General features: G+C 41.6%; 1 protein-coding gene across 1 annotated transcript in view; it reads left to right on the forward strand.

Moving 5' to 3' along the window:
* Nucleotides 1-1,468: 1,468 nt before the first annotated feature.
* The window catches only part of LOC129101680 (transducin-like enhancer protein 4), a 38,499-nt gene continuing 27,270 nt past the window's right edge, over nucleotides 1,469-12,697 (forward strand). Inside the window, 3 exon segments of the mRNA XM_054611583.1 lie at nucleotides 1,469-1,533; nucleotides 4,492-4,555; nucleotides 4,800-4,844. Of these exon segments, the coding sequence (XP_054467558.1) occupies nucleotides 4,535-4,555; nucleotides 4,800-4,844 (66 nt within the window). The 5' untranslated portion in view covers nucleotides 1,469-1,533; nucleotides 4,492-4,534.

Consider the following 12,697-nt stretch of genomic DNA (forward strand, 5'->3'; position numbering starts at 1 on the left):
CGCATCGATGATTGACACGAGGATGGAGCGCAGTGCGCGCGCTCATCCGTCGCTATTGGTCGTCTTCAATGGCTGCTCCTCCCTCAGACAGCACACTATTGGCTTTTTTTTGGGGGGGGGGTTTAGGGAAGTTGTAGTTCTTCGCTGCGGACGCACATCTGTAGTGCTTATTATCGACCGATGTGAATTAAACTACACGTCCCGACGTCACGCCACGGGGCTCCCGTAATTGTTGTGAATATGTAATTGCGCTCGCGCGGACCGGTTGCTTCTGAATGTGGCTCGGCAGCGAGCAGGGCTGCTACAGTCGGTGAGGTGGTCGCCCCCGCCGGTGGCCGTTACGAGGATGTGGACACTATCGGAGGTTTAGTAGGACAATTCACCCGACGCGCTGCGTGACGACGGGACGCCGTGGAAGAAGCCGAGACGCGGACGAGCAAGGTCACGATGTGTCAAAAGTCGCCGCTCTGTCGAGAACATCGGAGAGAATAGAGGATCTGGTTGTTAGAGCAGAGCGAGAATGTTCAGCTTTGTGCGCATAGAGTCACACGCTGGAGGTTTTTGGAGAGGACTGAGACAACTCCGGCTCTGAATGTCACACTGAATCGACTTTTGCATTACTGTCTAAACTGCATGACGGCCGGCCAGAGGTCCGAGGATGCTTCCACTCTCCACGGAACTCGCACAAATAACCCGCAAACCGGCCACTGACTGACCCTTTCTTTTTTTCTTTTTTTACGCACGGGGAGAGAGAGAGAGAGAGAGAGAGAGAGAGAGAGAGAGAGAGAGAGAGAGGGGGAGAGAGAGAGAGAGAGAGAGAGATCCGTGCCCCGCTAGTTTTGTTTCCCGGTGTTTGTGGATCCACTTTGCTTTCGATTTTTTTTTTTTTTTTTTTTAAATGATTCGAGATCTGAGCAAGATGTACCCCCGGCACGGCATCCGGTAAGTAGAGAGAGGGGGGGCATCAAACAGCGGTGTCAAAACAGCGCAGATCAACATGACGCCTGACGCGTAATCAGTTTAGATCCAAGTTTCCGTGCCACTGCGCGCTCGCACGGACAATTGCGCTCATTGTCAAGCTCCTGCAGTGTGTGTGTGTGTGTGTGTGTGTGTGTGTGTGTGTGTGTGTGTGTGTGTGTGTGTGTGTGTGTGTGTGTGTGTGTGTGTGTGTGTGTGTGTGTGTGTGTGTGTGTGTCTGTGAGTGTGCATGCGTGGGCTAACGTGTAAAGAAACTGAGTGAAACCGAAGGGCCACCATATCACAGAGGCCTATTGTCATCTACAGTCAATCCTGTGTGTGTGTGTGTGTGTGTGTGTGTGTGTGTGTGTGTGTGTGTGTCTGTGTCTGTGTGTTGTGACACTGAACTTTGGTGGCTCAGTTCTTCCTCTCTCCCCCCCCACCCCCCACCACCACACCGTTTGCCTTCGGGTTGAGGACCCCCCATCAGCCGGGACAGCCGTTAAAGTTCACCGTCACCGAGTCCTGCGACCGGATCAAGGAGGAGTTCCACTTCCTACAGGCCCAGTATCACAGGTGAGAGTCTAAGGATGGAGGGTGACGCTAGCATGGAAACACCTGCTCATCAGCAAGGCAGGGAGGAAACTGTTAAAGCAACGTTCCAGCTTTGCCTTGGGGCTGAAGAGCGACCACGAATCTAATCTGTGTCTTATTCTGGTGCCAAATTAGAGGCGCAACGATTAGTCTGTCAATTATTGTAACTGGCATTTTCATATGATAAATTGAAAAGATAATCAGTAGATTAATTGATAATGAAAATGGATCGTTAGTTGGAGCACTAGTCCATATCATAAACTGATAGAAGTGTGGATTAGAGTCACACAACTTGGATTTGATTAAGGCTTCAGTGCAAATTTGATTAATGTTTTGACTTGACTTGATGGAATCAAACGAGACGTGCAACTCCACTCAGACTTTAACACCACTGACTTGTGACTGGGGTATCCTGGAATTAATTTCCAGGATACCCCATTCCCAGCAACACCTAATTCCCCGAATCCATTTTGTTTGAACCAATCTCACAGCATCCAGTCAACTTGCAGAGAGAGCCATGAATAACTTGCTTTCATTACTAAGTGCCAGTTGGAAAAAATATGCAAAAGATAATATTGTGCATATGTGAACACTGTGCGGTCGTCAACAACAAAAACGTACTGCAGTATCAAAAATGTGTGGGTTGAAAATGACTTAATGATTTGGTAAAGAGAACATTATGACTTGTTTAGGACTCGAAACTCGAAATTAGGACTTGACTTGCGACTTGTAAGTCTTGACTTTGTTCCTGAGTTGGGAATTGACTCAGGATTTTCCTGTCTTAATTTGGGACTTGCATTGAGACTTTGTCAGTCTTGACTCAGGACTTGACTTGGGATTTGCCTCCTGACTTTGGACTTGATTTGGGACTCTGGATTTGACTGTATTGACTTGGGTCTTGACTTGGGATTTTTCAGTCCTGGCTTGGGTTTCAAGTTGGGACTTGACTCAAGACTTGCCTGTCTTGACTTGGGACTTGTCAGTCTTGACTCGTGACTTGACTTGGGATTTGCCTGGCTTGACTTTGGTCTTGACTTGGGATTTGCCTGGCTTAACTTGGGACTTGTCAGTCTTGACTTTGGTCTTGACTCAGGACTTGACTCAGAATTTGCCTGTCTTGACTTAGGACTTGACTTGCGACTTTTGAGTCTTGACTTGGTTCTCGAGTTGGGACTTGACTCAGCATTTGCCTGTCTTGAGTTGGGACTTGTCGTTCTTGCCCCGGGACTTCACTTGGGATTTGCCTTGCTGGACTTTGGTCTTGGCCCAGGACATGACTCTATATTTTCCTGTCTTGACCTGGGACTTGACTCGGGGACTTGAGTGCAAAGACTTGAGAATCACTTGTGACATGCAAAGCAATTACCTGGTCCCACCTCCTTCCACTGAAACCTCCAGATCATGTGAGAAAACAGGTCATTTCTGTGGTGTTGACCTCCATCAAACCAGTCATGTATAAGTCTCACAGTAAAACCAAAATGTTTCGGGAAAGGCATGATGAAACAGCATAAAAATACAAGATAGCAACTGATTGTTGACCGAGGATTTAACAAGGGAAACAAAACATTCTCAGTCCAAGTTAGACATCCATCTGTAGATCCCATGAAAGGATTCTCCTCAGACCATCTTCGTAGAGCCAAGATGCTGCTACTTTTGTCGGAAGGTGTGACTAACCACAGGTAAACCCCATCAACCTTGGTATGCACGTCTCTCTCTGCAGACCCAAGTGGCGTGAAATGCTTTTTCACCCCGACATGATGAAGTGTGAAATACATTGTTGGGGGGGGGCAGAACCTTAAGTGCGATACCAATGCATAATAATCGCCCACCTCTGGCCTCCCCACGTAATTATTGCCCAATCACCTGGTGAGATGAACCGGCGGTCCAGTTTCCTGGGCAATCCCCGAGGCCGAGTGAGCTGAACCAAGGATGGTGTCTCCTGCATACACGTTAAATCTAAACAGCAGGGAGACACACTGTTTCAGTAAAAAAAAAAAAAAAAAAAAAAAAAAAAGAGAAAAGATATACACACTGAATACACGGCCTTTTGTTCTTATGGATGTTAGTCTTTGTTTAGAAAGAAGGAAAACTTTCTTTGAGTTTAAAACATTTTTGAAAGCAATTATCGATCTCCCGTCACACATTATATAATTTTGAATATCTGGAGAAGCTTATTGACTTTCATATTGTGGAAAAAATTTAAATGTCTCCATCTTGTTAGCTGTGTAAATACCCAACCTTGTAGGTCAATGAAATCAACTGGACATTGTCAAAAATGCATCAAGCTATAACGTAGGCTCATATCAATGTATTGAAGTATCAACGTTTTACTCTCTTAGTGACAAAATTCTTCACTTGATTCTATAATTTATATTTCAGATATTCCAAAAGTTTCTCTATTTGTCCGCATCTGGCAAGAAAGCATCATGACTTTACCCGAAACATTGATTAACTGCCAAATTTCTCATAAATTATGTGTAAAAGGCTTGCGGATGCTTTCTTTTCCATTAACAGACAACAGTGGAAAGAGTTCAACCTCTGCCTAACCACAGTTGTAAAATGCATCCTCTTTACACGGTCGCCTTTTTGTCGATGGTGCAGTTTGGGCATCCGCTCACACTGTAAAGAATATATGATGGGGTTCGTGCGGTCGTTTATTGATCCGTTAATTACTGCACTGCACCCTGCTGAGTACATGTCTGTGTCTGCAGGGACCCGAGCAGCTCTTTGTTTTTCTTGCACTCCAAAAGTTTTGAAATGTAAATTAAAAGCCACCGGATGATGTCACTTTCCAGCTCATTATTCTCTCGGTGACATCTCCAGTTTTATTTAAATTTTTCAAAGTCTTATTTTGTGAATTTGTTTTAAGATGATGTATCATTATTGCATGAGTATCTTAATTTGATTTCAAAATCGTAACATTTTCCTTCTGCCTCACAGTCTGAAATTGGAGTGTGAGAAACTGGCCAGTGAGAAAACGGAGATGCAGAGACACTATGTCATGGTGAGTTTCATCGTGTGTGTGTGTGTGTGTGTGTGTGTGTGTGTGTGTGTGTGTGTGTGTGTGTGTGTGTGTGTGTGTGTGTGTGTGTGTGTGTGTGTGTGTGTGTGTGTGTGTGTGTGTGTGTGTGTGTGTGTGTGTGTGTGTGTGTGTGTGTGTGTGTGTGTGAATGTTAGTATTTTTGCTGTGTGCCAAAAGAGCAACACGTTTGTTTGACCTTGCTTTGATCTCTGTGTTTAATTTTCAGTACTACGAAATGTCGTACGGACTCAACATTGAGATGCACAAGCAGGTAGGAAACTTTTTTTTTTTTCCAACTTGAAAATCGAAAAGAAGTAAAACCGATTCAAACTACATTGTAGAAGGCATTAGAGGAATGTAGAAAACAAGATCAACATGATGTTTTTTGGGGGTTTAAATTTTGATTTTGAAATTAGTTGCTGTTGATTTCTAAAATATTTATACTGGTCTGTGAGGTTGGAGATGATTTATTCATCACCACTGATGCTATGAGGCTCATCACTAGAAAGGCCAGTCTGCAGTCACTTCAACAGTTTGGAATTTTTAAAAACCCTAAAATATATCAGGTTTCAAAATGTCCCACCATGCTTTTTTGAGGCCCCAGTGTTTATACAAATTGCTGAGAATATATGCCTGCCATGTGCCACAGTAGAGCTACAGAGCTGAGCATCTTTTTTCCTTTAAAATATCTAGCTGGTGATCTTTGAAAAACACAAAAGTTTACCACTTTAAAAAAAAAGATATTTCCAGAATCTTCAAAGACCCCTCTAAAAATCTGGATGAAATGTATGATCTTTTTGGCATGTGAAGGCGAGACACTACAGACAAAAAACAGGTCTACTTTCAGAATAGTGAAAAGAAAACATCCAAAATACGCATTTAGGTTGTTATTTAACTTATTCAACATTACATTATGCTTCTTTTACATATTTAAATATGAAATTTCAGAAAGCTTGTAATCCCCCAAAATACTTGTTCTTATATAAATTATCAACTGTGGAAGTTTTATGGTAATATCTATTAGTACATTTTCTACCCTATTTACCTCAAGTGTCTTCAAAATGTCTGTAATTTTACAAAATTCTTTAAGATAAGATAAGATAAGATAAGATAATCCTTTATTAGTCCCGCAGCAGGGAAATTTACAGGATTACAGCAGCAAAGAGGATAGTGCACACAAGAGACATAGTAAATAAAATAAAAAATAAAAAACACAAGATCAAAATAAGTATTATAAATAGGCAAATGAGCAATAAAAACAGTAAAAAACAGTAAGAACAGTAGAGATCCACAGTAAAAATATATATACAGACAGAAATTATTATAAATGTTGTATTGCACAGTGTATTGATGTATTAGTGTATTAGTGTATTAGTGTCATGTGGTCTGCTGGGAGCAGAGTTGGTTGTGCAGCTGTTTAAGGGCTGTTTTCTCTAAAAGGGGTTTTCTCGCTGATTTTGCGGCAGAAATCTCCACTTCAGTACCACTAATAAACACCAAACTTTATTCTGAAGGATTTTACAGAGGGGTTTGTTCATACATAATTCCATAAAGCCTGATTTATACAACATTTTAATCCAAAAACATAGCCGAAATAGATATTTTTGATTCATGGAGTGATAAAAAGATATATAAAGGTATATAAAATCCCCTCAGTAAAAACCTTTGAATCTATTATGTCATCAAAAATGAAACAGGAATTTTGAACCTGGCTTTAATAGGTGCTCATAATATTTTATTCTAGGAATGTAGACTTATTTAATAAGATTATGCCTTATTTGCATGTTAAAACATTCCTTTTTAAAAAAAATAATGCGTGACACAAACAGTAATTGCCTTTATGTAAGTTATCAGCTGGGGAAGTTTCATGGTGATATCTATTAGTTATTTTATTACCCCATTCACCTGTAGTGTCTCCCCTTAAATGAGATTCATCATGCAGCAAACCACTCTGTTCCCTAATACAAACACAGACAGCAGCCAGAAATGACTTTTTGCATCAACATGAACAACCTGAACCAAAATGAAAAACTGTATTATCATTTTTGGAAATGAATTGATGTTTCAAACCAATATTTTATACTTTTCATACACAATAATGCATTAAAAAAGACCTTGAAGATTCTGGAAATACCTTCAGTAAAGCGGCCAATTTTATCAAACAACCTTCTCGTCTTTTTTTTTTTTTTTTTTTTTTTTTTTTAAAGATCGCTGGGTAATAATTTTTTTAGGAAAACTCTATGCTCAGCTGAGACTTGAATGTAAGTGTCAAAGAAAAAAAAAAGAAGAAGATGTACCATAAAGGTGTTGCATTTCGTAATGGAAAAAGTAATTTACAGGGTTAAATAGAAAAAAAAGCAGTTTTGGTTGCTCGGCGAGGTTGAACAGTAATTCCACGTGTGAATAATGACTTCATCAGCTTAATTGAACGAGAAATATGGGCCGAAAAATGAGCAGAGTGAACGAGTATTTGGGCTTTAACGAGCCTTTATATTACCGCTGGCTTTTTTCTTTCTTTCCTTTTTTAAACACTGAGGGTCATTAGCATAAATGTCTGTGTTAACTGCACATGAGCTGCCAGGCTAAATGGGCCACAGCTACACGCTCATTTCCAGAGAAATGGTGTGTGTAGTGTGTGTGTGTGTGTGTGTGTGTGTGTGTGTGTGTGTGTGGCGGAGCAAGTGATAAATGTTCGTCCTTTGTTTTCGTGTGTCTGTGTATCTATACTGTGTGTTTACTGTGTTTTCGGGGAATCTGTATAACAGTCTGTATGTACATTATATCGTACATGTTTGTTTACTTTAGCATGTGCGTGCCCTTGTGTGAATGCACATGGGGATTGTTTATTTAGTTGTGTGTGTGAGCTGTTTGTGTATTTGTGCTGGTAGTGTGTCTTCATATATTGGGAACCTATTTCTTGTGTGTGTGTGTTGGCCTTTGTGTGAGTTTCTGTTGGAGTGTGTGTGAATTTTGCGCACACATGCAGCCTTTTACTGGCACACGAATCAGACTTGTGTGATGAGATATGGGGTGTGTCTACTATAAATCCTGCTGTGTGTGTGTGTGTGTGTGTGTGTGTGTGTGTTAGTGAGAGAGAGTGTGTGCGTGTAAGTGTTTATTGGGGGGAAAAAGGAGAACAAATAAAAAGAGGTGAAATGTGGCCTGTGGCTCCGTGTGGTGCCCAATGATTTCTGTCAGGAAGCAGTTTTGGACAGTGAATCCCTAATTTCTGCCAGCTCTGTGTGTGTGTGTGCGTGTGCGTGTGTGTGTGCGTGGTTTAAAAGCACATGATTTTGATGTGCAGGCTGTGTTTGTGTGCACTCCGACCTGCGTGGTTGCTGAGATTGAAGAGTGGGGGTTGGGGTATGGAGGTGGATGTGGCGGCTTCTTTCCCATTAAGGCAGTTGGCCCCCGCCGCCAAGCGGATCGCTAATATTGCTTGTTTAGCATTTTCTGAGGGTAATAGGCCACATTGATTTTTTTCTTCCCCGTTTTATTTACACAGGAGGGCCCCCGGTGGCCCCTCGTTAAAGACGAATTGACTCATAGATGGAGGAGAGGACGGGGCGGTGGGGGGGAGGGGTGAGAGAGCTGCGAGAGGACAGCTAATCAATTGCAAATTAGCGAGGGCCGAAAGAGGAATAAAGCAAGCGAGGGGACGGAGGAGGAGGGAGGAGAGAGTGGCGAGAGAAGGAAGTAATGAGACGTTTTGATGCTGAAGACTGGCAGCCTTTTCTACGAGGGCTGACAACTCGTTTTACAGCAGCGGATAGGGAGACTTTTTTTCTTTTCATTTCAAGGATTTCGGTCACGTAATTTCTCAGAAAATGCATTTGGAAGAAGAAGACAAAAGCAAGTTGGAACCTTTGAATTACAGTAAAAACGGTCTTAGAAGGCAGAAATGTAATTATTATTTCATATATTCTCATGGTTAACAAACGTTAACCTTTCACATAAAGCATTTTGATGATCTTCAGATTCTTAATTTACTTATGTATGTAACAGGTACAACTGTGACGTGTTTTTATCACAAGATAATTCTAAGCGGTCCCCAAGATAACAGATGGATTATATATCGAGGTTACGGGAAATACACTCCATAACCATAACCACTTCCCGTATCTGTTTGGTGAATATGATGCTACGGCCAGCAGCCAGTTAGCTTAGCTTAGCTTAGCTTAGCATAAAGACTAACCCAAAGGCTCCTGGGTTGCAAAAAGGCTTTGGTTTTGATTGGTGAAATGGGACAAAAAGTGATACAGGAAATGATCTTTTGAGTTGCACATTGCTGCTAGCATGTATAAGGTAAATTTGTTAAACGCAGACCCTTATCATAACTTAAAGAAATATGCGATTGTGACATTTTGATATGGTTTAAAACATTTTTTACATCAGACACTAATTCTGTCTGTAGACTGTCAAAATGTAAAATGCCCTTTGTGTTTTCCTCCCTGTCCCTCCCTACCTGTCTAGTTGTGTCTTTTCACACACTCACTGACACACACACATACAGTCACAAGGGAATACAGCCGTTATATGGTGGGGTCCATTAGGTGTATTAGCTGGTGGTGAAAAGTGGTGCTGATGTGGCGCTTACAAAGCTCCACAGGGGAGATGGACATTTGATCTTCTATCTGACCCAATGTGACTCCAGGGCTCCTGCCTGATCTAATTTCTCTGTTGTTAGGAGTTAAAGTGAGAGTATTTGAGGCTGTTTTTTTTCCCCCTTTGCGTTCTTTTGGGCAACATCTTTAGAGATAAGTGGTTATTGCTGGGGTGTTTTTTTTTTATGCTGCACTTGCTACAAGATAGCAAGTAGGTGCTCTCCAGTAAATAATAAAAGCATATTCAGTGGCAAATACAGCCCTTTTTTTTTTACTGTTCATAAAAGTCAGCCAGTTAGTGCATGTTGTTGATCCGATCACAAGGGGCCAAACCATATAACAAGAAGTTTGATGTTGCACAGCCGCTGCTCACAGATCCCCCCCCCCCCCCCCTCTTTTTCACCCGGAGGAACGTTTCTCCGGGGCGACTCACACAGAGAGGGTCAAAGATAAATTCAGCGCAAATGATCTCTCGCCTCCGAGGTTGCCGGGCTTTATGTGACCGCAGAGTCCTCTAATCTGGCAATAAGCTCCATGGATCGACCCGCGTTTGAGTCCTCACCTTAGAGAACTCTCTGGCAAGTCGTTTTTCGTTTTTATCGGCTGTCGAGGCGTGTGACAGGTTCCGGGGTCGAAGTCGAGGCCTGCCTTGTGCAGAACAAAAAATAAAAATAAAAATGTCTACGGTGTCCTGTGGTTTACACGAACCACAGGACACTTTTTTGAAAAAACTAAAAAGAGGAGCCCTGCTTTTACTTTGGTCCCTGTGTGGATGGACGTGTTTGGCCAAACAGGCTGACATCCCCTGAACTCTGGCCGACAGTCACGATCGTCTGGGAATTGATGTAAAATGTCACCTGAAATTGGTTGTGTTGCCTCGCCAAAAAAAAGCATCTCCATTCCTTTTTTTGCTTCAGCGCTTTTGTTTCCTTTTCTGTGCGAACTACTCAGGTTCACCTCTTCAAAACGAATCGATTGGTGGTTTATGTTGTAGGTTGTAGTTGTACTTTAGAGTCCTTATTTTTTAAACTACTGTATTACTGGTTTTGCATGTTTTAGCCTATTTGCTACAAAGTACCAAAGATTAATTGATTTATCTGTTTGATGTGTCATCAATTTATCAAAACATAATTAGCGCATTATCATAGTGGACGAACAAAATCAGCAAATACCTGCTGGAGCATGGGACTTTTTATGGGCAATTTGACATAAAAATTACACAATGAACTTTCTGTTGACAAACTAATCTTTTCAGCACTAAATTGCATTTGTTTTATTAAATAAAATTTGATCTAAACCGTATCAGAGTAACTGCACATTTATAAATGTAAATTATATCATTCTACTGGGATTAAACATATCAATGCTCCAGTTAATATTAACATTGAATGGTTGAAAATGGCTCAAAACGTTATCAACTGTTTTAAATCAGCGCTTATCTTAAAAGGCCAGTTCTAAGATAGAATCGACCATTTAGGACTAACCTACGTCATGAAATAAAAGAATGTTAACACGCTCTAATCAGACGCCCCTCCTCGTCTCTCCCCACAGTGTCTATAGTTTCTACTTTTTCAGTAACCACTGTGTAACATTACAATCACAGCACAGAACTGTTCTCTTCTCTCTGTGGATTTGAAATGAAGCTCACAGCTCATAACAACGTCTGGTGAATCAGTGTAAAAGACTGATTAGGTTGTTAAATTTTACTCATTTAGCAGCTGGCTACTTAGCTAGCTAACATTAGCTTGCTAACTCCACCATGTTTTGGTCCACCATTGGTAACAGAAAATGAGCAGAACAGTAGGCTGGTGGTTGGCAGCAGAGCTGAATTTCTGCTACCCACCGCTAGGAGACTAAAAACATTATGCAGCGGATGGACTTCAGCTCAGACCTGGGGTGGAAGTTACTCTTTAATAAAACCATGCAGTTGTGTTCGTTAAAGTTTAGTTTTTGTCAAAGTCATATCTTGGTTGGTGCCGTACAGTTTAAATGCAAATTTGAAAAGAAAAAAAAAAGTTGCTGCTTTGCCGCTCATTAACAGAAAGAATGAATTTCCCATCAGCTCTCTAATAGAGGTATATATTGCCACCCTGAATACCTCAAAATCAATTGTAATACTAATAGTGTACTTTGGGAGCTTGATGGTTGATTCTTTCATTGTGGCGTTGCCTAGCAGCAATCTTAAGTCCAAGTAGATGTGGCAACATCTCATACAGCCTGATCCTCACCTCTAGTCGTCTGCCATCCATTCCCTGTGTCCTTGAACATCCATTTCCTTATGCAAGACCGGAGGAAACACTTCTCTCATTCATTCACTTCTTAAGGTGCAAACAGTGACCATGGCCTCCTTTGCTCTTGAGCGAGGCACTTAGACCCCAACCAACAAATACATCGGAGCTTCCCGGAGGCTAATATGTACCGGGCAGCTCCCCGGTGTGTATGAATGTGAAGCAGAACCGAGTTGAAAAAGGGCATGTGTGCACAGAAAGTCTTCCCTGGATAAACGTTAAATATAAAAAGAAAATGTCAGTGTTTTAGGTTTGCGTGTGGAAGCGACTGCAGCACTGGGATAATCGCAGGTAAGTTGAGCTGCAGCCCTCCCTCAGGTTCCCCATCGGCTTGGCGCCAAATGGCTCCCTAACCCCACTGATAGCTGGTGTTCAGGCATCCTGTGCAAACATATTTTATTAAGATCTGCATTTATTTGCCTCGGAGGTTTTAAGAAAAGCTCAATAATAAATACACGTCTGAAAGAATCAGAGCCCTTGGATATGTGATTTGAAATAGTAAGATAGTCGAATCTTGTACCGTGAACATTGAATGAATCAATGTACTCCGTGGAACCTCTTGAGTGCATTACCCCTCAAATCTGTGGTAATGTATGCGAAAGTCTGCAGAGTTTATGAAGCTCAGCTTGAAGTCATGCTTCTGCTCTCGTGTTTGGTTTTTCTGTCCGTCTGCTGTGTGACTAAGGAGAACATGGCTGCATTTTCTAGCTACTCTTATATTCTAACTGGCAAAACCTTCACCTGAGTTAGTGCTGCTTTTTTATCAGGCAGAACATACAACTTTTGTAAAAGTCAACTTTCTGCTGATCCGTAACACAGAATGCGTCCAATGTATTATAATAACTATAAACTAAAAACTGCAGCTGGAAGTGCTTTGTTAAAAATATATTTGATTTGCATTTATTGTAAAGACAGGACCTCTGAACTTCAGGCTATCTGAAAGCTGGTGTCTTGTAGATCTCCAGGGTACACCTTAATGATTAATCGATTAGTCAATTGACCGAAAATTGACGGAGCTTAATGGAGTGCTGGCCAAAGGAGGTCTCCTGGGTGCAGAAATACTTTTAAGCGTGATCCCGTCCAGGCCTTGAGATTTACTCTCGACAATCCGCTCAATGCAGTCTTTAGTTTCTGTAGAAACAGCCCATATCTACTGCTTTGTGTTCTTTGCAGATCGGTAGATCCACACGTGTCCAATTTTTGGGGTGTTTTGGGTGGTGTTTCGCTAAAAG

This window comes from Anoplopoma fimbria, chromosome 13, assembly GCF_027596085.1.
Source record: "Anoplopoma fimbria isolate UVic2021 breed Golden Eagle Sablefish chromosome 13, Afim_UVic_2022, whole genome shotgun sequence".
Taxonomy (NCBI): Eukaryota; Metazoa; Chordata; class Actinopteri; order Perciformes; family Anoplopomatidae; genus Anoplopoma; species Anoplopoma fimbria.